The 27,548-nt window shown below is 37.4% G+C and overlaps 2 protein-coding genes across 17 annotated transcripts in view; one reads left to right on the forward strand and one right to left on the reverse strand.

The window, feature by feature from the left end:
* MACROD2 (mono-ADP ribosylhydrolase 2) overlaps window positions 1–27,548 on the reverse strand; it is a 1,307,214-nt gene that overhangs the window by 1,079,654 nt on the left and 200,012 nt on the right. The window lies entirely within an intron of this gene.
* On the forward strand, window positions 1,659–16,205 carry FLRT3 (fibronectin leucine rich transmembrane protein 3). Of its 2 annotated transcripts, XM_024110230.3 has the most exons (4): window positions 1,686–1,925; window positions 3,737–3,942; window positions 10,220–11,025; window positions 12,431–16,205. In XM_024110230.3, the coding sequence occupies exon 4, from the start codon at window positions 12,483–12,485 to the stop codon at window positions 14,430–14,432; it is 1,950 nt and encodes a 649-aa protein (XP_023965998.1). In that variant the 5' UTR covers window positions 1,686–1,925; window positions 3,737–3,942; window positions 10,220–11,025; window positions 12,431–12,482; the 3' UTR covers window positions 14,433–16,205. The 2 variants fall into 2 exon arrangements, with proteins under 2 accessions (XP_005287443.1, XP_023965998.1); XM_005287386.4 differs by lacking the exon at window positions 3,737–3,942 and having other exon boundaries at window positions 1,659–1,925.

Genomic DNA, 27,548 nt, shown 5'->3' on the forward strand with positions numbered 1-27,548 from the left:
TTTCAGGAAAATAATAAACAACTAGAAACTTCAGTTCTACAGTTAGACCTTATTTAAGCAATGTAAGTACCAAGTTGATAATTTCTTGTGTTCCTAGTGGTTTCCATAAGCCTTAGACTTAAAGAAATCCAGGTCCCTTGCAAACTTAATGGAGCTTGGCCTTGCTGTCCTCTGATGCCACAAAAAGTGCAATCATTGAACAATTGAGGTCAACATAGCCCTTATCATGAGCTTGCCTTCTACTTTGATATCACCTAGTCTTACTAGTGAATACCAGGGTCAAACAGCTCTATCAAACAAGCATACAGACAAGATAAACTAAATGAAGGTAATGAAGAGAATATAATCAAATACTTGTGGGAGACAGCAATTGACTGACCTCAAAGAAACAAATATTTTGAGGGAAATTTAAAAAGACAATGGAAAATGTCAACTATGCTAAATCAAATAGCACTTGTGCAAGTTAATAAGCTACTAGTAAAAGGAAACTATGTTGTAGGAAGAAATTATTAAGCAAATTTATTTTCTAAATGATGTTACTTATCAATGAATTAAAAAGATATGAGTATTTACAATGCCTTATTTGTCCTCATCTGACTTTCCTAAGAACTAAAATAAGCATCTCAAATAGGTGTTTTAGAGGATAATAAGAAAAACAATTACGCCTTTACTAATTTAATATGGACTTTGCAATACTAATGCCTTTAAGGAAACATTATTCAAAGCTAGAGATGAATAATCTCTTATGATTCCTATGTCAACATGACCTCCCAAGGGTCCCTGCAGTTGTTTATTGTTCATCAAATGAATTACTTCATGCCTACAGTTTTTGAATGAAACCAGCAGAGTCAAAAATCCAATTTGTTTCTATGTAGGAATGACTTTCCTCCTGAGATCCTCACCTTATTTCATGAAGTATAGCATTTGTTTACACTAGTTAATACATACAAAAACCTTTTTTGAGCAATTAACTATTTCAACGCTCTCCCTGATTCTCTACAAATCCAAATCTACAATACATTCGCCACAAAGTCAAAAAAGAATGTCATATCTCAAATGAGATTTCAGTAATATTTTTAGTAATATTTTTAGTCACAAAATGAAACAGATTATAAAAGGGAAATAAAAATTATTCATAGACTTTTTACTTCAAACCTACAGATCTTGAATACTGAACAGTTTCTCAGAAGTTTGTTATTTGACTCTCTATGTAAAAGTTATGTTGACATTTTATTTTATTTTTACACATTTAGACTCAAAGATGTAGTTGTCTTTGATTATGTAATTGCATCTTATTTACAAATGTAACATTTGTTTCCATTGAGTAAGAACAGTTGTTTCCAATTTTCTTCTGAAAAGGCATATCTACCAAAATAAGAGATTCACCCACTCTTTCTGTACTGTTATAAATCATATTCTGCAGGCATAATAATTTTAAAAGGCACTTGACTTTAATAAATCTTAAAAGTGTTAGTATTTATCAGGTTGGTTACAAACCTAATAGTACTGCCCAAGATTTCAGGTTTGGCAGACTGTGCTGTAGTTGCCTTCTACTCCCTCTAGTGTTGGTAATGCACATTCCTTGTGCGTCTGCTTATCCAGTTACTCACTAAACAAGAGCCAAGATAAGACCTGCCCATTTATGACATCAGCTCTTTATTCAACCACTGTTAGGTGAAGCTTTAACTTCAGACTTTGAGGTGGGCTGTGTGCACGTAACTGGAATGCTTTCCTTCTCTCACTCCTTCGCAGCGTAGGAGAAGTGATCTGACACAGTATACGCTCACACCATAGCTGCTATAAGCTGCTCTTGCTTTTTGTTACTGGACCTGAAATAAGGGCTTTTATTACTTCGCATAACCATTCGAAGTGGAATAACGGCTGTTGCTGCATTGTAAATAAGAATTCTTTTTCTCACCTTGCAGGTAAGCGTTTTCATTGATTTCTCCTAATTTCCTCAAAAGTTTTATATTTTACTTCCCCACTGGGAATTTTTCACGTGCAGCAAGGCAAAATTTTACTATTAGAGATCAGTATGAAGATGATAAATGCAAAGTTATGATGCACTTCTACAGTGCTGTACAAATATAAGAAGTTCATTTAAAACATGGTTCATATTTAGCAATCAAGTTTCAATCGGCATACTAGCATCAAGCTTTGCAAACATTGCTACTATTTTGCTCTAACCAAATACTAGAAAATACACTATAGCTACCTCACTAAAATAAAAAAAAAATCATATTTTCCAAGCCTGGCCAGTACTGCATGTGTGGTATGATCCCCTTAATAGTCGTTTTTACAGCTGTGAAAGGAAATCAATGATCCTTCGCACATGAGTATTCAGTACATAAGGAACAAATATCTTGCTCACAGCTAGATCTGCGTCTGTATACTTACAATTTTTTGTGAAGGATAAACAAACAGCTACACCTAGATTCTAAAGCCTGCATTACTATCCCACGTCTGTAATTCTGAAACAAGACATTTGAGTTTTAACTGTTTAATTCAGTATAGAGAGGATATGGTTTAAAAATATATTCCTTCCCCAATATAATGCCAAATTTCATTGCTTAGACAAATGTAGTATGTGACCTGCATAGTAATTCAATAAATCTAGTCAGACAGACTAACAAAGCTAAGCTTTAGGGCAGTGCAAAGGGACCAGATTGCTATATTCAGTAATTTTTAAAAATCCTTCTGTGTGCAATTTAGCCATTCATTTGAAAACAGTTTTTCTCCATGACTGTATGTATTCACAATGTGAAAAAGTATTTTTTCAGTTAATCCCCCCCCCCCCCCACAAAATGTTGCATACATCACACAAAATCCCCAGTGGGGTTATGTGTTGAACAAAATGGTTGCACGCATGTTAAGAAAGAATGCAACAGGCCCCGATTTTCTTAGAAACCACATTAAAAACAAAAAGAAAGGAAAAAAAATATGAGAGTTGGCTGATACTCCTTTCTATGGACCCGATATGGCTAGTTTTAATAAACTTTGTTCTATGTTTTCCCATGTTACTCAGTAAGTTATTAATTTTACTTGCCATTTTTCCAAGAGTGCATAATATACGCTATTACAGAAGTTGTTTTAACATCCAGAGGAGATTTTATCATCCAAATATATGTTTCTGATTCAGCTAGCATTACTCTAAGACTTAAGTCAATAAAGCATTGGCAAAAAAACAAACAAGCTGTGGAAAGAGGATGTTCTTTGTATTTTAGATATTTTATTTAAATTGGACTAACTTTTACTCTCTGACGGCAAATAATTTGATTGAGCACATCTCTGACACATCAAGGCAAAGTTGCTAGAGTGTTACAAATGTCTTACAGTGACAATGAATGCATATAATTAACTAATTAATGAAGGGTATTGTTAGCCATAGATTACTAATTTGGTTGGAACATGAAAGTCACTTCTCTCCCTTTTTTAAGGCATTAATTCTGGTCAGTTCACAATGTACTATTAAACACTTTCTATACATCAATACTAGTAAAATGCAGAATCATTCCACAATTCAAGTTGCTCTTACAAAGAAATTGTCACACTGATTTCAAGATGCAAGGTCTGTTCCCTAATTATCTCTTGGAAATAAAAAAAATATATGGATATTCCTTTTCTATCATAAATTCTCAGTGTTTAAATGAGACCATGTTAAAAAAAATGATTAAAATATTGCAGCTGTCTAACTTCAATAAGCTATTAATTATCTTTACCCCATTTTCTTTGCTAGACTATACTGCCCAAACAGATAGAAATTCCAGTTATGCTCGTCTACTGCCTCAGGATATGGAGTCTTAATGAACCTTTCTTTGTGGCAAGATGGAAAATGCAAACATCAATTTAAGTAAAGAGAAAAAAATTGTCTGCTCTAAAAAACAAAGATCCATATGTATTTTTCTTGTGAATATATGTCACATGTCCTAACTGACTCACTCGGTAGGTGAATTTTTTTTTATTTTTTTTTTCCCCTAAACCTGAAAATTTTAAGGTTAATTTAATATCTTCCAAAAACCTTTCACCACATTTTAGCTTAAAAGCCCTCACCTTTGTTTTAAACTATTTCAGATTCAGAAGTTACTAGGTACCATACAGTCCTGGTTTATAAAAAGCCAATTAACTGAAAATATAGATAGTTGGTTCTATATAGAAATTGTGTTAATTCCATTATTGAGAATTTCAGTTTTTCCTCAAAATTTTATTCTATTAAAAGGCATATTTTCTCTCTGTTCTGTGACCTACCCTTCCCCAGGAACTGTGATCATCCCTTGTCACAGACCGCATTTATAAAATTGATCTCTTAAATTCTTAAATTCATACTATTTAGTTCTACTAACATTCTCACTGAGAATGACCAGATAAAACACCATGGTTAATTAAATCAACATGGGAAGTAAAGTTCAGTAAAATCTTTCAAAGACTGATTTTTTTCCCTTGGAGGCCTCCACTGTTTTTCTCAACAGGAGGCTTTGTTGTAATTAAAGCAGAGAAAACTGGACAGCAGCAAAAAACATCTGACTTGTGGCTCTTAAAACAGACTTTTTGTAGTGTGTACCACCCCCCAGTGGGCAAAAACTCTGTAGTAAACTCACAGCAAGCCTTAATCTTCAGAAAGACAATGTGTTCTTTTTACAGCAAGAACAAATAAAGATGTGTCCCTGATTCATTTATTTTTTATAATATCTTTGCAATGAACTGTTTTAGTTTAAACTGATGATTTAAGGCAGTGATGTCTACCCAACTAAATTATTTTTGTATTACAGTTTGCACAGGTTTTCATTACAACAATTTTTAATGCCTTCAACTGGTAGATGGACATCTTTTTCACTTTCTAGCAGGACACATTTATGTTAATAGCTAATATTTCTGAAGTTTTTACTCAATAACTCCTTCACAACAGAAGACTGCAGATATCATTTTCAAGACTGCCTGAGCAACATTAATACAGCAAGCATGTACACTTATTTTGATAAGTAGCTGAAATAATCACAGTAGACTGGTATCCTGAATTAAGCTTTTAGTAAAGAAGACATTATGTACCACAAACCATGCCCCCCTCAGTAAGGGCTGATAACTCCGATCACATTATTACTTGAACATTTTCACCAAGTTCATTTTATATATTGGAGAGCACTTTAATCAGTCAGTAGCTACCAAACCAAACAACTAAGACAATCAACAACTATTCCTAAGTGGGAAAGAAACAAAACATTGAAGCTTATCTATCAGCTAAGCTAAACAGTATTTAGTATATACATAGCCTCTTGTTATGCCTCAACTTCAGTGCCAGGCATTTGTTAAAACCCTTCCAGATACTATTCAACTTAAATTTAACAAGGGAAAAAATTGGTTTTATTGGGAGACAATGACAGCATTTGTTCTCTCTTCTTTCACTTCAGATGTGGACAAGTAACCTTAGCAGCAACTTTGAAAAGAAAACCTAGAAGGCATATTAGGTTAAGCCCAGAGAGTACAACTCCCACCCCTCCTGAGTGCTATTTTATTTCTGATTTAAAATTTACCAAATCAAAGCTGCAACCTTCATAGAATTAAAGCAGATAATTTTATTTCAAATAAGTACACTTCTACTGTACTCTGAACTTTTCAAGCTAACAGCAGCAAATTTGCATTTCTGATTTAGGTCAATAGTAGCAAAAATACTAGCCACAAAAAAAATTCAGAAAATATTAACTGAAAACAAATATTTCTTATGCCACTTTTCATCCACTCCAATGAATACTGATTTTGCTTCTACTTTATGCCATGCAAAAGAGGCAGAAAGTAACCCTTATAATCATTATCCATTTCTAGTCAAGTTAAAGCTAATATACTCTCCATGAAATTTCATTTTTGTTTTAAAGAAACCTGATTTCGTTTTACAAACAGAAGTACATGAAGCAGTCTCAGGTTCATTCACTATCAGCCTTGGGGAAGGCGGGGGAGGGGGAGGGAGGAAAATAATAAATATTTTTGAGCATTTAAAATTGATTTTCCATAAGCCAAAGAAAAACCTTATTCAACAGGAAAAGACAGAACCCAAACTAAAATCACACTTGCACTTCACCAAAACCTTAAATTCTTTGGCCCTCATGAGAATAGTTAGAGGTCCTTCTGCTTGCCTAGCATTAAACAAAAGAATGGGGCACCTTCCTGAAATATGATGATCCTGGAAATTTCAATTACTAGACAGGCTGCTTAGAAAGCATTTTGCTGTTGCTATTAACTAAGTCTGAGTAGAACATTCAAGAAAACAATGCCTACACTTTGTTTTATATACAGTTGAGTACTATGTGCACTTTTAAAAAACCTTTTCAAGCTTTTTAAGAGCAAGTAAGGCCTTTGTAAACTAGTTATTTAACCCAAGTTTCTAAATTGGCCACATATACAATGGACAACTCAATTACTTTTACAAATAAAAAACAAGTTACATTAAACACACTTTTTCTTTTGCTACCCATCCATTTCAAATTACATTTATTTAGAATAGTAAATTAAATGATACTGTGAAATTGAAATGTTTTGAACTATCAAATTTGTACTCAAAAGCTGAGTTAATTCTAGACATCTTGTCATCTTGGTTACATTTATAGCCTAAAACTACTGCTTATCAAATTATCAAACCATTGTTTTAGATGTTAGAAAGAATATAAATCATAAGCTTTCATGGTACAGGGTTAAAATAAGAAAAATTGGGGGAGGAACAAGAAATAAAACAATTCTAGACTTTATGCAACTTTTAGCAAAGTTTGGAAGAAAGTTGTGTGTGTTTTTTTAAGTTAGCATTTGACAATGTTCCAGCATCATTTTAATACACCTTTATTCTTTTTGCCTGTCTACAGAAATGAGTGCACCTATTTATAATACAGACTTCAAGTTTGATGTTTCCCTTTCATAGATAAAAGTGTCGTGACACAAGACATTTTCTTTATATAATGCAAGTTACTTTAAAATATTCAAAGTAAGATCTCTGAGCAATTTGTTTGCCCCAGTGAAGTTTCATTGTTGGAATAAGTACACGGAAGGCTTCTCATACATTATCAGTAGCTGTATTACATATGCACAGATAATAGTGTCTCAATAAAAGAGAAAGTTTGCTATCTTAGCAAGGGCCATGAAAATATTCAATTTAGAACTAAGTGTACTTAAAACTTCCATTCATAATTGTTCAGATATATTACTTTTGTTACCAGAGACTGATTTGTGCATTAAGAAGAAAAAATTATTTATAAAGCTTATATTTTAAAAACTTTCCCTCTTTTCTCTTAACGGTTCCCCCGCCCAACCCCCCCCAAATTAATAGCTTCTTTCAAAACCATGGGTCCATGAAACCTCCCAATTTGATGTTGTGGAAACCTGGCCACAGTGTCTGTACCAGTGGGGGTCATTTTTCTTTTAATCCTGCAGGCCAGGCTACAATGACTTGATGTCAGGGAATATGTTGAGACAGCTCAAGAAGAGGGAAGTCTGAGCATGGCAGCAGGATTCCCCTCTTCTATGTAGACAGATCACTGCAGCCTTTGATATGCAAAAACATTGTTTTCAGCTATAGTTTCAGATGTAAAAGGAAAATGCAAGATATCAAACACAATCAAATCCTGAAGAAAACTGTTCTCAGTTTAAGTAAAGGGAGGAGGGGGGGGGTATAAACTTAATCCACATTTTTGAAACAGTGTCTTTCTCCAAAGAGACCTGTATTTTCCCCTCTCTTTTGTTTTGATGTAATTTCCAGAGAAGGGATAAAGAATTCCAGGAACTTAATGAGCTTTAGGGTTTTCAGTTTAATCCTACATTGCCAGTAGTACAATAGAGGCAATAAACGAGCGTTTGCATGTCAAATGGAGCAAAGAGGAAACAATTTAGAATTTGAAAAGGTAAAACAAATACATTTATCGTCTTTCTCCACACAATTTGGAACTTTTTTTCCTCCTCTTTCTCAGGAGTAAATGTTTAGAAACCAATTGATACACATTTTTACAGTTTAATTTTACCTTAGCACTATGTTTACCATTAAAAGTTCTAATTTAAAAGCAATTATCTGCTATCTTTTATTAAGAGTTTCAATTAGTACAGACTTCAAAAGCACTTTAAAACAAGCTTTTATTCCCTTCTCTCCCTCCCTCCCCCCACCTTCCAGTATATGCCACCCTTTTTCAAAACTACTTTTCCTTTATCATATCATGTGAGATCCATGGGGATTTCATTTTTATATAGATTAGATAATTAAATATATTACAAATTTAGGAATAAAAGACACAGAAGCTATATAAAACAAAACATTTACAGGCATTATTTGAGCTGAAATATTCTTTGGGATTTTTTATATTTATTTTCCAGTTTACAAAACAACATGCAATACAGGTTAGTAATGCCATAAGAAGCATAAGCAATTCTATATTTTATTTTTCCAAAATGTACCCATGTATTAATATTTTATTTAACGTACTGCATTAAGTTAAAAAATAAAAATATTTCTAACTGTTATTCTAACAATAGCCACATTTAGAGAGACAAGGTGGGTGAGGCAAATTTAGAGACCCAAGGTGATTAATATCTTTTATTGGACTAACTTATTTTGGTGAATGAGACAGAGCTCTTCAGAAGGAGGTGGCCCAATAAAAGATATTACCTCACCCACTTTGTCTTTCTAATATCCTGGGACCAACACAGCTACAACAACACTGCAAACAACAGCCACATTTGTCAGTTTAAGTCAATATTTTTTCATTACTGATGAAACAAGGAGGGAAAGAAAACACCTAGAATTAAAACCACAATTATGAACATAACTCTACTCCTCAGTGGACATTTGCATTACTCCTACGAGAATGCTTCAGGATGGGTGTCAATAGTTAGATTTCAGAAAATAAATGAATACATATTTACAATGGTTTAGCACCAAGGTCTACAGTGGAGACGCTCTTGATTTACATAGGTGTAACAGAACAGAATCAGGCACATACCCTTCCGCTTTCAAGATTCACAAGTCAAAATGAATATATCTGCCCTTTAAAAAAAATGTTAATACCTACAATAATTAACCAAGTCTCTGATTGGATCTAATATTTTATGGTAGACTAGAAGCAGCGCTACTTTTCCTCAACTTCTTAAAATGGAGACCTGAGCAGCCATTATTCTACATACATTTTAATTCTAAAGCAGATGCTCAACTTTTTAGAATCGATGTGATTACTAAGTGGAGAAGCAAACTGCAGTTACAGCATTATTATTTTTTAAATTTCAGGGTGTAGTATTTCCATTTCAAACCAACTCTCTCTAGATGGACTTACAGTACATGTTCTCTTAAGCATCTGACCAGATGACCCTTGACCCTTCACAGTAGAGATAAGATTCCAGCAGAAAAATACAGTCTAAAACAATCTGTTATTATGCTTCCATCATGAAATCTGAACAGCCAGACCAAACGTTTTTTCTTTAGATATAAAATTTCTTACACCCTAGCACCCAGCATGTTTGAAACTGGAGTAAAGTAGCATCGTAATTGTATTATTACAGCATAGCACTGATTCTAAATAATTACCTCATGGCAAGATACTTCAAATGAAATAAAATAGCTTAAAGTTTTAACAATATTGTATATTTTAATATATATTATACATAACTCACACCACAACCATGAACATCTCTCCATCCTTGCAGGATGAAATAATGCAGAAGTCTAAGCATTCACACAATTTGAAAATGCTGTATCTGTTACTGAGGTAAAATGTTAACAGTACTTAGACCCAGCCTTTCTACCTGTCATCCAGTAACTAGTCAACAGTATTTCTGACATTTTATATTTAAAACCAAGAAGAGGATTAACCTGTTCGCTCAGTTTAGCAAGAATAAAAACCGAGATAGCAGTAGTATGCAAAGTGTTCAATGAGACTGGACTTCTATTTGTAATCAAATGGAATATATGTCATGATTTCTCTACAGTCTGTTGATTAAAGCTGATTTCAATTACTATCGTGCTGAGACTAATATAACAAAATAGCTAAAGAAAAATCACAATAAATGTGAAATAAGACAGGAGAATGTCTGTTAGCAATTCCACTCATTTTGCTGAATTACCAACATACTAAGGTAACAAGATATATTGGTTATATAAATAATAAATGTAGCTCAAATTGTATGAAGAATACAGTTCAGCATTTATTTGTATGCAAGTGTCCACTGTTGTTGTTATTCATTTAAAATCTGTTTATTTTCACAGGAAATTAACAGCTTAAAGGACACTTTATAAGAGGAGTGGTTTTTTTAAGAAGGAATTAGCATGTTCCTGTTTCTTCAGAAGAATATTAAATGAATTAAAGAAAAACAATCTATTGTAAAATAACTCATATGGTTATAGAGCATGAGGAAATATTTTCTGCATTGGAAATTTTGAACAAGTGTTCAGAAGTGAAAGTTGGAAGCAGTTCTTTCACAGCAGGTATGGATTTATCAGAATGTAGCTACTGTACAAAGTTTATACTTGGATAATTTGGGACAGAACCTCCCTTTTTTTATTTCTTGGACCTTCTGAAGAGTCTATCATCATTCAAGTTAATGACAAATTAATAATCATTCAATCAACATAATGAATGATTTCCATCATGTGGAGCTGAAGTTAGTATCTTTGACTACTATGCTATACAGAAGAGTTTGTAAGAAATACAAGGAAATCAATTTCTGTTAAGGGTTTACACAAAACAAAAAAGAGATTCTTCATGCACAGACTTTGTTTGAAGAACAAAACAGAAATCTCATTCCTGCATCGTGACAGGAAGTTGAAGCTTTTCTTCTCCACAACCTGGTGTGCTTATGTACCATGATAAACCTTTGTTGGAATGTTCACTGAATACAGTGGAACTAGTCATAAAGTATTTACTACCAACAACAATCACTTGAGTAAACACAGTCAAGGAAGACCAGCTGCATGGAATAAACCATAAGACTCCAAAAGTCATTCTCCTCAGTCAAAAATTTATGTTTATTGGATTTCTGCAAGCAGAAAGTTTACTCATACTTTTAAATAAGGTAAGATCAATAATAATGTGGGGGTTTCTTTAGAGAGAGAATAAAATGCCATTAATAAATACATCTGCAAGAGAGGAGATTATGACATCATATAATGCATAGGTGATGTTATAAATTTTCAGGATCCTAATTACAATGATAACTGAATTATATTGTCTTAGAATGTATAAAAATATTAATTGCTTGAGTACAATGTACAAACAAATATTGCCAGAATCTAGTTCTAATCCCAACAGTTCATGTATAAAGTCTACGCTGTACACTTTGAATTAATAAGATGTGAAAATGTGGGTAAACCTGTCAAATAGTCACTTATTAGCATACTGCTTAGTAAGGAGACTTTTGAGAATGACCAATATTTAAACACTAAATTAAGCATGTAATGAAATATTCCATCCAATCATCTGGAAAAGTGTAGTTCTAGCGATTAGGTAAACCACTCCCAAGCTACATACCAGCTCCTTGGGTCTCTCACTTTTGAACATTCCAATTATTTTTAACATATCAAGGGCAATAACATGATTGATTACAACAACATGGGGCAGATCAACAACTGAGGAGGCTGTATTTGGTCACTGCTCTTTTGTTCACACAGGGACTATTTAAAAGGTTATTTAGGACTCTTCAGAACTTCTGGAACTGTTATTTAGGAAGGGCTTCATTATTCTCTAAGGGCTTGTCTCCACTTACTGGTGGATCGACACTGTGGAGATCGATCTACTGGAGGCTAGTGAAGACCTGCTAAATTGACCGCAGATCACTCTCCTGTCGACTCTGGTACTCCACCGGAATGAGAAGAGTAAGGGGAGTCAACGGGAGAGCGTCTCCCGTCGACATAGCATAGTGTGGACCCCGCAGTAAGAAGATCTAAGCTACATCAACTTGAGTTATGCGACTAACGTAACTCAAATTGTGCAGCTTAGGTCGACTTTCCCCCGTAGTGTAGACCTGCCCTAAGGGACCTATATATCGCCCAACTGATCTAATAAAAGTTATTTGATGGTTTTCAGGAACTGAATGTAAAATTTAGACAAGATTTTGTCTTGAAGTGAGCTTCAAAGATGAACAAATACTTAGATGGGAATGAAGTTATTTGAGAAGAAACTACCTCTTTTCTTTACACATAGAATGTGTAGTATTTGTTAGAAGGATGCTTCTTGTTTAAATGAAATAATGTACAAGTCAAACATAGTTGGGTTATATTCAAGTATCTGTATAATACTAAATCTATAAACCAAACTAAGCACAATTAGTGTAAGAAATGAAAGAAAACTGTTCTTCAGTTCAGCTAAAACTCAAAGTTCACAATAATACACACATTTTAGATGTCTTCTGTATTTTCAAAGTGTTTTTTTCATTGTAGTTCCTTGACTAGTAATCTGGATAATATTGTTCTTTTTTCCAGGTTGTTGAAGACCAGAAAACTAGACTGTGTACAAATCTCATTGTTCCTGACCATGATCAGTGTAACTTGGAACATCTTCCTAATTTGGACTAAGATAGGGCTGTTGCTTAAAATGGCACCTCATTCTGTCAGTGCCAAATCATGCCCATCGGTGTGTCGCTGTGATGCAGGTTTCATTTATTGTAATGATCGTGAATTGACATCAATTCCTACAGGAATTCCACAGGATGCTACCACCCTCTACCTTCAGAACAATCAAATAAATAATGCTGGGATTCCTTCAGACCTGAAAAACTTGCTTAGGGTAGAGAGAATATACTTGTATCACAACAGTTTAGATGAATTCCCTACCAATCTCCCTAAGTATGTTAAAGAACTGCATTTGCAGGAAAATAATATAAGAACCATTACTTATGATTCACTTTCACAAATTCCTTATCTGGAAGAATTGCATTTGGATGATAATTCAGTTTCTGCTGTTAGTATTGAAGATGGAGCTTTCCGGGACAACATCTATCTCAGACTACTTTTTCTCTCTCGAAATCACCTTAGCACCATTCCCTGGGGTTTGCCTAAAACGATAGAAGAGCTACGCTTGGATGATAATCGTATTTCCACAATTTCAGAGGTGTCCCTTCAAGATCTTACAAATCTAAAACGTCTGGTTTTAGATGGAAATCTTTTAAACAATCACGGATTAGGAGACAAAGTCTTCATAAATCTAGTCAATCTAACAGAACTGTCATTGATCCGCAATTCCCTTACAGCTGCTCCCATAAATTTGCCAGGCACAAACCTAAGAAAGCTTTATCTTCAAGAAAATCATATAAATCGTGTACCACCTAATGCTTTCTCTGACCTAAGGCAGTTGTATCGACTAGATATGTCCAATAACAATCTAAGCAATTTACCTCAGAGTATCTTTGATGACCTGGACAACATAACTCAATTGTTTCTTCGTAACAACCCATGGTACTGTGGATGCAAAATGAAATGGGTCCGTGACTGGCTTCAATCATTGCCTTTAAAAGTTAACGTACGTGGACTGATGTGTCAAGCACCAGAGAAAGTGCGTGGAATGGCTATCAAGGACCTCAGCACAGAGCTATTTGACTGTAAGGATGATAATACTGTAAGCACCATCCAAATTACTACTGCAATACCAAACACATTATACCCTGCCCAAGGGCACTGGCCAGTTTCTGTGACCAAACAGTCAGACATAAAGACTCCCAATCTAAATAGAAACTACAGAACCACAGCAAGTCCAGTACGGAAAATCATTACAATCATTGTGAAATCTGTAAGCACCGAGAGCATTCATATTTCTTGGAAAGTTGCACTACCAATGACTGCTTTAAGACTGAGCTGGCTAAAAATGGGTCACAGCCCTGCCTTTGGATCTATAACTGAAACAATAGTTACAGGAGATAGGAGTGACTACCTACTTACAGCCCTTGAGCCAGAATCACCATACCGTGTATGTATGGTTCCCATGGAAACCAGCAACATCTATCTGTCTGATGAAACCCCTGTTTGTATAGAGACTGAAACAGCACCTCTTAAGATGTACAATCCTACAACAACCCTAAACCGAGAGCAAGAGAAAGAACCTTACAAAAATTCTAATTTACCTTTGGCTGCCATCATAGGTGGTGTGGTGGCACTAGTAGCTATAGCACTACTTGCATTAGTGTGCTGGTATGTCCACAGAAATGGATCCTTGTTTTCAAGGAACTGTGCATACAGCAAAGGACGGAGGAGAAAAGATGATTATGCTGAAGCTGGAACTAAGAAGGACAACTCCATCCTAGAAATCAGGGAGACTTCTTTTCAGATGATACCAATAAATAATGACCAAGTATCCAAGGAGGAGTTTGTAATACATACCATATTCCCACCTAATGGAATCAATCTGTATAAAAACAACCACAGTGAAAGCAGCAGTAACAGAAGCTACAGAGACAGTGGTATACCAGATTCAGATCATTCACATTCATGATACTGAAGGAAATAATGGACAGGAAAGAGTGACTATAAAGGTTGCTGTTCTACTGCAAAACACTGGATTAAAAGACTGAAAAAGCAATGTACTGTACATTTGCCATATAATTTATATTTAAGAACTTTTTATTAAAAGTTTCCAATTTCAGGTTACTCCTGCAATTAATGCAGTGGGGATACCTGACCACAATTCTCTATTTTAGTACTTTTTAGTAATTTGTACTGTATTTTCCTTGCTAATATTGAAGTTACAGCCCATTTAACTTTTGTGTTCTACTGAGTAAGATGACTTGTTGACTGTGAAAGTGAATTTTCTTGCTGTGTTGAACAATCAGGACTTTGCATTCATTTAAGATCCTTGTAAGTATAAGCACAGGCCATTTTTCACTTTGGTATTAATAAAATATTAAACCTGGCAGACAGAGGAGATGAAAAAGTGGTTGCAAAAATTCTTAGAACTATAATGTTGGGTCTATTAGCTCTGTAAACCACGACAATACTCAATAAACAAAAATGTGCGTGGTAATGGGCAATATCAACTGTCTGGATATATCCATTTTAACAACAGTGAAATGAATTTTTATAAGCCAATTTGTCATCTGCATGAAACTGAAGCTGTTGACACGAAAGCGAAAGTTTGAAACCTAGGCAGTTAATGAAACTACTCACAAGACTTCAAGAATACACTACCACCACAAACCAAAGGGCACATTTAATTTCTATTTCTCAAAAATCTGTAAGTCTATATATTTTGGAGAACATGATGATAGCTGATTATAGGCATTTGTGGGGAAATTTTAGTACCTTCACTTGAACGGAAAATATGCTAATAGCTCCACACATTAGAAAAATATCATTATGAACAAAACTAAAATAAGGCCTCAACCAGTTTTGAGACATGATGGTAAATAGTTAATTGTACAATTGCTAAATATGGAAATAAAGTTCTTACTTCTAAAGCATATAAGAAAACACAGACTACAAGTGTATTAAATATACTTAGACTTGGCAGAATTTGATTTTTTGTTATAATTTAAACAGAAAATATCAATGTTTATTTTTTAACATTTTTTCAATTTATATCTATTTAAATTTTCACAGTTGTGCAAAATTATGGATTCTAAGCATTTTTATGATTTTTATTCATTTTAAATTTTCATGGTTCCAGGAAATTTTAGGGTGTGTGTCAAACAATGGGGGGGGCAGAGGGGTCAGACAATTATTTAATGACTGTAGACATTCAGATTGAAACATTTAAATATACAGAGTACAATATCCTTAAATCAAATTCTAATAAGTTCTCAAGCCGCATGTTTTTATTTTGCCTGTGTGTAAATTTTGATGATCATCAATGGCAATATTTTTCATCGGTTTGTGTACAGCCAAATCAACATTTACCAATAAAATACAAATCCTTCCAATCCTAATCCTTCCAAACCTAAATATACTTCCACTACAGTCAGGAATACTGCCCATTACGGTCACAAATTTCCACAAACTTAATAATAAATTTCTAAGATAACAATTCCTATTGAATTGTGAGGTATTTAATGGTTTAAACCCACGCCACTCTTTTTTGTTGCCATAATCATTTATTTTTGCAAATGAAAACCAAAGTGCATTGTACGCCCTTTGGCCAGTCTTGTATGTGCCTTGATCCAATGCTATGTGTATTCAGCTTTTAAAAATAAATTGGTAACAAATTTTTCATACATACTTAAGTATGAAAAACATTGGTCTTATTGCTGAATAAAATGTAAAAATAAGTACAGAACAATGTGTTTTGCTTTTCCTAACTGATGTGCAAAAAAAGCAGTTAAAGAATTAAAAATGTAGGCTGTGCACTAGTAAAAAATCCAACGGGAGGCAATTACTTTTCAGGTCACGAACTTCAACTGCTTCTTTGTCAAGCAGAGTGCCACAGTGTTTGGCTGGGATTTTTTTTTTTTAATCACTTTGAAAACAGGTTGTCACTTAACTCGATAACTAGAATATTAACAACTGAAGGTAGGCAAGACATAGTCTGTTATCTCTCTCAAGTACAAGAATGTACTCAGTTATAAAAATTCTTTATACATTAATTAACTGGAGCTACAGAGATGGAGTAGAAGAACAATACAAGGTAAAGCACAGTATGAGTTTAGAGACTTTCAAAATAGACATACAAATGCCTAACTATATCTTTCGGACAGGGCCGCCCAGAGGATTCAGGGGGCCTGGGGCAAAGCAATTTCGGGGGCCCCTTCCATAAAAAAAGTTGCAATACTATAGAATACTATATTCTCATGGGGGCCCCTGCAGGGCCTAGGGCAAATTGCCTGCCCCTGCCCCCCCCCCCCATTCTCCCCCCAGGTGGCCCTGTTTTGGATGGCATTTCTGCAGGGAGGAAGGATGCACAGAAAGTAAAATTCATCACTTTTAAGAATGTTTTTGTAACAACAGCGCACTTGGAATGCAATACAAGGTAGGTGCCACAGAACAGTTAAATATAACTGCAGGCTAAATTTGTCCGCAGATACCTTATACATCCCCCTTTACCTTACCCACACATCCAGATCCCAGACTCTGCTAATGATTCCACTGATGAGTCCAGGAGAAGGAAGACAGAAAGCTGCCATATGGGAAGAGGACAATGTGCATGTAACTCATTAATACGTAAGGTGGCCAATGGTATATAAATTTCATGGGGCAAATTCTGCTCTCCACAGAAGACAATGTAGAGTCTGGATTTACATGAATGTGTGTGCAGCTAGGAAGCGATGGTGAAAAATTCACTCTTTTGAATATGTTATATATTAAAGAGTTGTTCACTTGGCAAATACTGAGATTGATTTTAAAATGCACTAACTTAAATTACTATGCTTTATTCTAAAATTTCTATTCCATCTCCCAGACACTCCTAAACAACTCAAAAATATACTTTTTTACAGACTGCTACACCTGTACACTCAGGTATTTCTGGCACCCTGCAGAATAATTCAGAGAAGGCAGAAGTATATAAATATTTCTGTTTTGTATTGGGGAAAAAACTGATGATATAGTCTCACCAGACGGTGATGTAACACTCTTTCCATTGCACTAGTATCTCTGGAGCATGATAAACAGAAGCTAACAAAGTTAGACATTTTTAAGTCAGCAGATCCACATAACTTGCCTGCACAAGTTTTAAAAGATCTGGCTGAAGCGCTATCTGGACCATTCATGTTGATTTTCAATAAGTCTTGGAGTACTGGGGAAGTTCCAGAGGACTGAAAGAAAGCTAATGTACAATTTTTAAAAATGGGTAAATGGGGTGACCTGAGTAATTAAGTCCTGACAGCCTGATGTTGATTCCAAGAAAGATAATGGAGTGACTGATACAGGACTCGATTAATAATCAATATGGTTTTATGGAAAACAAATCCTGCCAAACTAACCCAATTTTTTTTTATACATCACAAATTTGGTTGATAAAGGTGACAGTGTTGATGTAATATTCACAGACTTCTGTAAGGCATTTGATCCGGTACATTTTGATTAAAAAACGAGTACAATATAAAATTAACATGGTACACATTAAACGGATTAAAAACTAGCTAATAGGTTTGAAAATGTAATTGTAATCAGAGAATCTTCATCTCATAGGTGTTTTTCTAGTGGGATCCCACAGGAATTGGCCCTATGCTAATTAACATTTATATCATTTTATATTATATATCTATATAGAAATAAAATTTAACCTTCTACTGTCTATAATACTATTCCTAAATTCCTACTATGTTGTTTTAACCAGGAAAATTAACTCTGGATCACTGGCATGGTAGTAACCATATTCATTTTGTCTCAATGACTTCCAAAACTAATTAGCTTCACTTACAGAGTGTTTCTTATTAGCTAACAGCACTGCAATCTTAACCTGAAATCTTAAAACTGTTGGGTTTCTTCTGGCTTTAACATGGACCAGCAGCAAAATATTCTGCATTTGGAACACAGTAAACAACCCTATTGGTAATGCACTAGTTAGAACGGATTCTGTCATTGCTGTACAGGCAACTTAGTACTAGCAGGAACAAAAGGAATAAAACCTTATTTTGTTATTCAGGTAAAGACGACGTGACTCTGAATACACACTCAGAGCTTAATTGCTAAGTAAGAAGGAGCCTGTTTTGTATATTTACTGTGACCAAAGTTGGACATAAACATTTGTTTCTCTTATGACAATACTGTCTTTCTTGATTTATCCATTTTAGACTTGTTTTCTGTATTTGGAATGGTGCTAAAATTGTCCTGGATATTTTATACTTAAATGAAAAACTCAACCTTATCTCAAAATGTCTTTGGGCACTCATATCATTCGTTGATTCATCATCACCCTGGAGCTAATCTTTGTTTAACTACTCCTATGCAGAGAGCAGAACAACAACAAAAACTGCAGGGCACACGCCTCCCTCTATTTAAGATGAAGAGGAAGCTTTCCCTGGAGATAAAATTATCCCACAACTACCTACTGCAAAGTTTCTTTCTTTGGAAGCAACTGGCTTTGGCCACTATCAGAGAGAGGATGCTACATCGAAGAGACTAGACCAGTGGTTCTCAAACTAGGGCCGCCTCTTGTTCAGGGAAAGCCCCTGGCGGGCCGGGCCAATTTGTTTACCTGCCGCGTCCGCAGGTTCGGCCGATCGCAGCTCCCAGTGGCCGTGGTTTGCCGCTCCAGGCCAATGGGGGCTGCGGGAAGTGGCAGCCAGTACATCCCTCGGCCCGCGCCACTTCCTGCAGCCCCCATTGGCCTGGAGCGGCAAACCGCGGCCACTGGGAGCTGTGATCGGCCGAACCTGCGGACGCGGCAGGTAAACAAACCAGCCCGGCCCACCACAGGCTTTCCCTGAACAAGTGGCGGCCCTAGTTTGAGAACCACTGGACTAGACTTCTGATCTGATCCTGATGGAAATTCCTGCATTGCTTCTACAAAACTTTGTTTCTACAAAAACTTCTATTTTTTAATTTATTACATATCTCTGAAGTTAGAATGGCAGCCATTTTGTTTTAACTAGGTACACAAGCAGTGCAATCCAATATTAGAACTACGTCACAGTTTATCAAATTTTAGACCTACAATCTTGCAGTGTCACTTTAACAAATGCACACTTGAGATTAAAAGACAAATATACATATTTTTATTAGCTCAATTCCTCAAATCATGTTTCTCCACAAATATGGATAGGAAACAAAGTGAGCATATGGATCTCAGTTAAATGCACAAGTTGCAGTTAGATCACAAAAAGTACTGCACGCATTTAGCTAGCATTTGAGACAGGACATCAGGTTACACAGAACTGCTTACATTAATGTAGTGTAAATTTACAGAATAAGTAATACTCCTAACATATACTGAAACAAAACACTTCAACAAAATTGATGTAAAAAGATGGGACAATTGTTCTGTTCTGCTTTGGCAGTTCTTATGATCATCAGTTGTGAGCTGAAACTTACCAACTCTTTGTCAAAGAAAAGAAATGATACATGCTACTCTGTCTCTCCTTTTTAAAGAGCTCATGATGATCGAAGCTTGGTAAACTCTGGTGGTCTTGCACTGCACCGGTAATTATATGATCTTGCTCATGTACCATAATCCCATCTGGTAATATCATTGATATTGCAGTACCAAGTCTTTCCTGATACATGAATTGCCATGTCCCAAAGCATGCAGATTTCATGTCATAAGCAAATATCCGTTGTAAACTACACCTGAAATGTATTTCAGTTAAGATCCTCGGCCGTAAAATACTAATGTGTTAATTCACTGAACCACTCTTTTACAATCCCTTTATGTTTTCTTAGACTGATAGTATAATGGAATAAAAGCACAGGATCCTCATGTTATATTACAGTAATATGAGGCTTTTGTGAAATATGAACCTATGACCTTGCTCAGTAAGAAGAATGCTAACAAACAAGCACTAAAAAGAGAAGTGTCTTTTAGATTAAGACCTCACTAGTTTAAAGCATTCATACTAGGCAAGATTCAACTCTGTGCAGAGGGCCAGGACAAAATATGGTTTAAGTGGGATTCTCTGCACAGGAATAAATATGTTCCATTAAACACAACTATTACTAAAGAGAAAAATAGTTACAAAGTTTTATGTGTTTTTTTTATTATACAAAAGAGAACAACGACTACAAAAAAGCTTAGAGCTAAATGACAACTCATGTTTTCTTTTCAATTTCTTTAGTTTTCTAGGCATCTGAACCTTTAAATAATGAGAGCTGCTAAAATCAAGAGAGAGACTGCTTGATGTTGTTTAATCATCAAATATGGGATGCAGCATTCACAGATGTCTCGGGGGAACTCTAACTTTATGCATAATTTTAAATGTTATTTAAATTAATGAGAATGTAAAAATTCTATCAGAATCAGAAAATTACATGCAATTTGTTTAACTCTAATCGCAACTAATAGATATGCCTACCAGATAAATCCACATCTACTGTGTAACTAAAAAGTTCTAGATACATGCGTAGCTTTAAAAAAAAAAAAAAGAGAGATACATCTAATGCTGTTTTTAATGCTTTAAAGTTTCACTCTCCTCTAAATCTAGTCTAGAGTCTCAAGTGTGCCCAGGAGTCTAAACACATATAATTTACACATCCTGCCTATCTCCTCAACACGTAGATTATAATGACACTGACTCTCTTAAGCTCACTGACACGCTCACACTTCTCAACAAATTAGTTTATCTGTTCAACCACCTTTTCTCATGAACCCCATTACTGCTGAGTTTGACACATAGGAATTAAGTCTAAGGGCCTGTTTATATTTGACAAGGTGCACTGGTATTACAATCCATTTGCACCAGCTTAAGTAGGTTGATTTATTTACACTGGTGCAACTTCGGTGTTGTTGAACATCCTTATTAATGACCTAGATGTAGGATACTGATCAAATCTGCAGATGACAAAAGCTGCAGAGGGAGGGGGGAAAAGGAGAGAAGGGGGTTTGCAAAAACTTTGGAGGATAGAACTAAAATTCAAAGAGATCTGGATAAATTGGAGAACTGAGCTACAGAAAACAAAATTAAATTCAACAAATACAAATGTAAGGTGCTACACTTAAGGAAGAAAAACCTGAGGCACAAATTATAGAATGGGGAGATAACTGGTTTGACAGCAGCACCGCTGAGAAGGATCTGGGAATTGTGATGGATCGCAACCTCAACAATATAATGATGTTGCAAAAAAAGCAAATGTAAATTTGGGTTGCATTAACAGAGGGACAGCATGCAAGTCACGAGAGGTGATAGTACCGCTCTACTCGGTGCTGGTTAGGCCTCAGCTAGAGGACTGTATCCAATTTTGGTCACTGCTGTATAGAAAGGTTGTAGAGAAACTAGAAAGGATCTGGAGGCAAACAACAAGGATGATCAAGGGGATGGAATGAAAGCCATATGAGCAAAGTGTGAAGGAACTGGGTATGTTGAGTTTGGAAAAGAGGAGATTAATGGAGGACATGATAGCAGTCTTCAAACCTGAAAGGCTGCCATAAAAAAGATGGAGAAAAGTTGTTCTCTTTTGACACAGAGGGCAGGACAAGAGGCAGTGGGTTCAAACAACAGTACAACAGATTTTAGGGCTGTCAATTAATCAGTTAACTCAGCGATTAACTCAAAATAAATTAATTGCAATTAATAGCAGTTTTGATCAAACTGTTAGTACTAATTGTTACCTTTTCTTGAATATTCCATTCTTTTGCAACACCCAAGAAACACTCTACACGTTTCAGCATGGGTTACTATTAAAGCAAACGACTGCACTGCCCATGCAGCATCAATCAGGTGTGCTGTGACTCCAAGATAGCTGTGACTGAAATCATCTTTGTTAAACATGGGAGACCAGAACTGCACCCAGTATTTCAGATGAGGTCTCACCAGCGCCTGGTACAATGGTAATAACATTTCCCTATCTCTACTGGAAATACCTCGCCTGATGCATCCTAGGATTGAATTAGCCTTTTTCACAGCTGCATCCCATTGGAAGCTCATAGTCAACAACCAATCACCAGGTCTTACTCCTCCTCTATCACTTCCAACTGATCTTTCACTTTGCAGTAGCTCTGTCCATTAAGGATTAATTCACAGCATGATTAACGTGTTAATTTCTTTAACACATTAATCACACTGCATAAGCAGCAGGGGGGCAGGAGACCCAGAGCCCTGTGCCCCAAGCAGCACTAAGGGCTGGAAACCCAAGTGGGGCTGAAGCCCTGAGCCCCAGAGGCAGCGGGGAGCTGAAGATCGGAGCTCTACAGGGGGCTGAAGGCTGGAGCCCCCTGGCTCAAGGGGGGCTGAAGACTGGAAACCCGAAGCATGGAGACTCAAGTGGAGCTGAAACCCTGAGCCCCAGAAGCAGCGGGAAGTTGAAGATGGGGCTCTGGCCTTCAGTCCCCCCACGGAGCTCCAATGTCCCGAGGGGGACTGAAAGCCAGAACCCCCTGCCCCAAGGGGGACTGAAAGCCAGAACCCCATGGGACTGAAGGTAGGGAATCACAATTTTTTGTGTGTGAGGGGGTCACAATATTTTTTAAGTCCAAATGGAATCACCAGCACAAAACATTTGAGAAACACTGCTCTAAAATTTTACATTGTTTTATTTTTGAGTGCAGTCATGTAAAAGAAATTCTACATTTGTAAGTTGGACTTTCATGATAAAGAGATCGCACTACAATACTTGTTTGAGGTGAATTGAAATCGTTTTGGTTTTCTTTGTTTATCTTTTTTACAGTGCAAATACGTGTAACCAAAAATAATATAAAGTGAGCACTGTACACTTGGTATTCTGTGTTGTAATTGTAATCAATATATTTAAAAATGTAGAAAATATTCAAAAGATTTAAATAAATGGTATTCTATTATTGTTTAACAGTGCGATTAAAACTGCGATTAATCAGGATTAATTTTTTTTATCTTGCTTTTAATCATGATTAGTTTTTTTAATCGCTTGACAGCCCAGGCAGATTTAGATTAAATCTCAGGAAAAAATTTCCAAATGTAAGAATAGTAGGACAACGGAACAAACTGCCTAGGGAAGTAATGGAATCACCTTCATTGAAGGTTTTCAAAAAGAGGCGGAATCAGACATGGGCAAACTACGGCCCGCGGACCACATCCGGCCCACGGGACCGTCCTGCCCGACTCCTGAGCTCCCGGCTGGGGAGCCTAGTCCTCCACCCCCCCTCCTCTGTCCCCCCTCCCCCGCAGCCACGCCGCCGCACGGGCTACGCTCTGGCCCGCCGCTCCCGCTGGGCAGCGTGGGGAGCGCAACTGGCTCTGGCCAGCTGTCGCGGCTGTGAGCTCCTGCTGCTGGTAAGGGGGCGGGGCACAGGGAGGGAGGTAAGGGAGTGGGAGGTTCTGGGGGGCAGTCAGGAAGGAGGGGGCGGTTGGATGGGGTGGAGGTTCTGGAGGGGCAGTCAGGGGATGGGGAACAGGGAGGGTTGGGAGTGGGAGTCCCAGGAGGCCTGTCAGGGGGCGGGGATGTGGATAGGGGTTGGGAGGGATGTCAGGGGACAGGGAGCAGGGTTGGATGAGGGGGTGGGATCCCGGGGGCAGTTAGGGGTGGGGGTCCCGGGAGGGGTGGTCAGGGGACGAGGAGCAGAGAGCGGTTGGATAGGGGGTGGGAGTCCCGGGGGGGGCTGTCAGGGGGCGGGGTGTGATAGGGGTCGGGGCAGTCAGGGGACAGGGAGCAGGGAGGGTTGGATGGGTTGGGGGCCTTGAGGGGGGCAGTCAGGAGGTGGGAAGTGGGAGGGGACGGATAGGGAGCGAGGGCCAGGCTGTTTGGGGAGTCAGAGCCTTCCCTACCCAGCCCTCCATACAGTTGCACAACTGCAATGTGGCCCTCGAGCCAAAAAGTTTGCCCACCCCTGGGCTGGATAGCCATCTGTCTTGGATGGTTTAGACACAATAAATCCTGCATGTTAGCAGAGGGGTTAGACTAGATGACCCTTGCTGTCCATTCGAGCCCTATGGTTCTTTGATTCTGTAATATGGACCAGGCTGAAGTTGGCCCGCCCCAGGTAGGGGGGGAGGGATGGGATGGGGAGAGTGTGGGGGTCCCGGGCTAGGGGTGGGACAGGGAGGGGTTACACGTGGAGGGGTCATGTGGAGAAGTCCCAGGTTAGAGGTGGGAATCATGTGGGGGCTGGTCACAGGGGTTACTCCCCTGACCCCCAGTTTACCCCCCTCCCCCAATTTCCTCACCAGTTGCTGTCCAGGCCCGTCAGGGTAAGCCACTGGTGCGCCAAGACATTTTGTTTACTTAGGTTTACATCCATGCCTGCGGACGCTCAAGGTAAACAAACAGTCTCAGCCCGCCAGTGGCTTATCCTGATGGGCTGGGAGCCAAAGTTTGCTGACCTCTGAATTATAGGGTTGGCTTATGAATGGGTCATAAAAAATTGCCATTTTTACTTATCCATCTTGGGGAGGGTGTGGGGTGGGGCGGCTTATAAACCAGGGGTCTCAAAGTCCCGGCCCGCAGGCCATCTGCAGCCTGAGAACCTCCCCACTGGGGCCTGCAGAGGAGAGACACATGCTGCCACGCTGCCGGCTCTGTCTGCTGCAGGCGCCGCCCCCCCGCAGCTCCCATTGGCTGGGGGAGTGGGACAGAGATACCATCACTAGTCGCCAGGCAGAGTCAGCCATGGAGGCAGGGTCACTTTTTTCCACAATGAATATAAACAAGTCAAAATACTGACCACAGCTATTTGATGCACACCTTGCTGCAATCCTGACAGTTTCAACTGCTCGGTCACTGAGGCCAAACATCAACAAACTGACAGAACTGAAGCGTTGCCAGGTGTCTGGCAAACACTAAAAACTCTCTGGCAGGTGAAGAATTGTATAATGACAGTTTTATTATTTCTAAGAAATTTGAAATAAAAAAATACAATATAAACATTTTATTTTCTGAACACCATCTTCAGTGATATTATTGACCCGCTGGGAGGATTTGAGGACTGGCACTGGCCCTAAGGTAAATTGAGTTTGAGACCCCCCTGCTTTAAACGAACTCGCTTATGATCGAGTATATACAGTAATTAAAATTTTCAACAGCATCTTTAAATTTTTCTGTGTAATCAATCACTAGCTTTATTATCATACACATTTTAGACTAAGATTAAGAGAATAATAAAACTGCTTTGCCATTTTAGCTCTTAGAATATTCGAGATGGGGGGAGCTCAGTTTTAACCAAGATCCTAGCTGAAAAACAAGTATTCTACAGTATGTTGTACGTAAACTACTTATTTTAATGAAACAAAAAATTAATTTCTTCGTCAACCTAGCTGTGCTATTCCTTGGATATTGAGACAAGACATATGAGGCTGCATATGCAGGAAACTACAGCTAGCTCCTGAAGTTACCCCATAATTTGATTTGTAAAGGTGTATTTCTTTTGGTGAGATTTACTTAATAGCTACATCCTGACTCCTATTCATTTTTTCAGGAACTCCTGCTGATATGGTAAGTCTAGGTTTTATGGCCTTACTGTCACTTAAAACTAGCTGCTAGAATAAGTCCAAAACTAAAGGGCAAGAAATCCAACATATAATTCCATGGACCTCAAAACCCCACCAAATCCTCAAAAAGCATCTATCAAAGTGATTTCAATCCAATGATTCAGTACAAAGTCAAAAGATGTAAGCTGTTCTAATCCAATGCTTTCAGCTTCTTAAAACCCAGCCTCCACTGCTAGTTGCCAGGGCCCAGCTGACATGTTCTTCAAAGAACGGAAGCAAGAGAGCTCAGCAATGCCTAGCGACAGGGCTCTTCAGTGGTTTTCAAACTGACAGCTGTTTGCTTTGGGCTTATATACTACAAAAACAACTCAGGAGGCGAATAACAAACGGCACCATGTTCCAGTCCAGGAGTTTTTATTACAATGAGTTTAGTTCTGGGCAAGCTGCCACAATCAGCACATTTTGACAGGAAATTCACTGACTATGTATTTTTTCTTAAACAGTATGCAGGATTTATGCTACTCCTGAGCAAGATACATAGAACACCTATGGCTGTATATAGCACAATTTTATCATCTCATCAAAAACTGATTTTTTTAAATTTATGAAGAGATTGTCCAACTTGCTTTTACCTCTCTGCAAGGTAATGAAATAGATAAGTTTCATTCCTCTGTCTAAACCCCCAAATTAATTTAAAGTATATTTAACAGGTTGTGTACCTCATCATATCTTTTCACTGTCAGACTCCTGTTTTGGGATTATGTAGGACTGCATCAGAAGGCGGACAATGTACTGATGCTAGTGGCAAAATACTTTTCAGGGAAGGCTATTAGCAGAGTATGGTTATTTCTTAGGAAGTAATTGCTTGTTTCTATTAATTTTCATCAGTGTCATAACATTAAAGCTAAATATCAAGTCAAATACATATAACTTCACATACTTTATTGTCATTTTAACAAATTACTCTGTGGAAAAAAAAAATGTGTCCTGACTTTAAATTTTCTTGTACAACTCCCTACAATGGTACTGGCAGAAGTGAAGAAAAAGCAGCTGCTTAAAGACTGACAAAGATTAAAGGAATGCATAAAAAAAGCAGAAATAGTTTGCTTGTAGGGTCCAATCCTGCCCTCCATTATGTGGCTTACATATCTTGAAAACTCATGTAAGCACACATACACGGGCTTGAACAGCAGCAATTTTTCTAAGATGTTCAGGGACACAAGCCACACAGAGGGCAAGATGGAGCTGTTAAAAGATGCTGAAAGTACCAGCTTCTGTACCTTTAAAGTATGGGCAGCTTGCCCAATGTGCAAGAAATTAACAAGTCTCAGAATGTGGAGACATTTTTACAGCTGCTCTCATCAACTGAATTTCAAACTGAGCTGCTCCTTTCAGAATAGTTTCACAATCCTGCCACTGAATATGCTATTCCACCCTGCTGCTGCCACCTGTTCTCTCTCCACTGCCTACATCCAGTTCCTCCACTCCCAGCTCTGCATTTCTGAAGATGAAGAAACAGCCAAGTCAAGCAGAACAAGCACGCGTGAATCAGCCAAAGCACTGCAAACTCCAGCATGAACCACCCTCCGCATAGTGTGCTGAACATGAATTCAGGAAGTAAGGAGGGA

The sequence above is a fragment of the Chrysemys picta genome, chromosome 3, assembly GCF_011386835.1.
Source record: "Chrysemys picta bellii isolate R12L10 chromosome 3, ASM1138683v2, whole genome shotgun sequence".
Lineage (NCBI taxonomy): Eukaryota > Metazoa > Chordata > Testudines > Emydidae > Chrysemys > Chrysemys picta.

Coding starts and splice junctions, on each gene's coding strand:
- FLRT3 (XM_005287386.4), top strand. CDS start 12,483: ATGATCAGTGTAACTTGGAACATCTTCCTAATTTGGACTAAGATAGGG.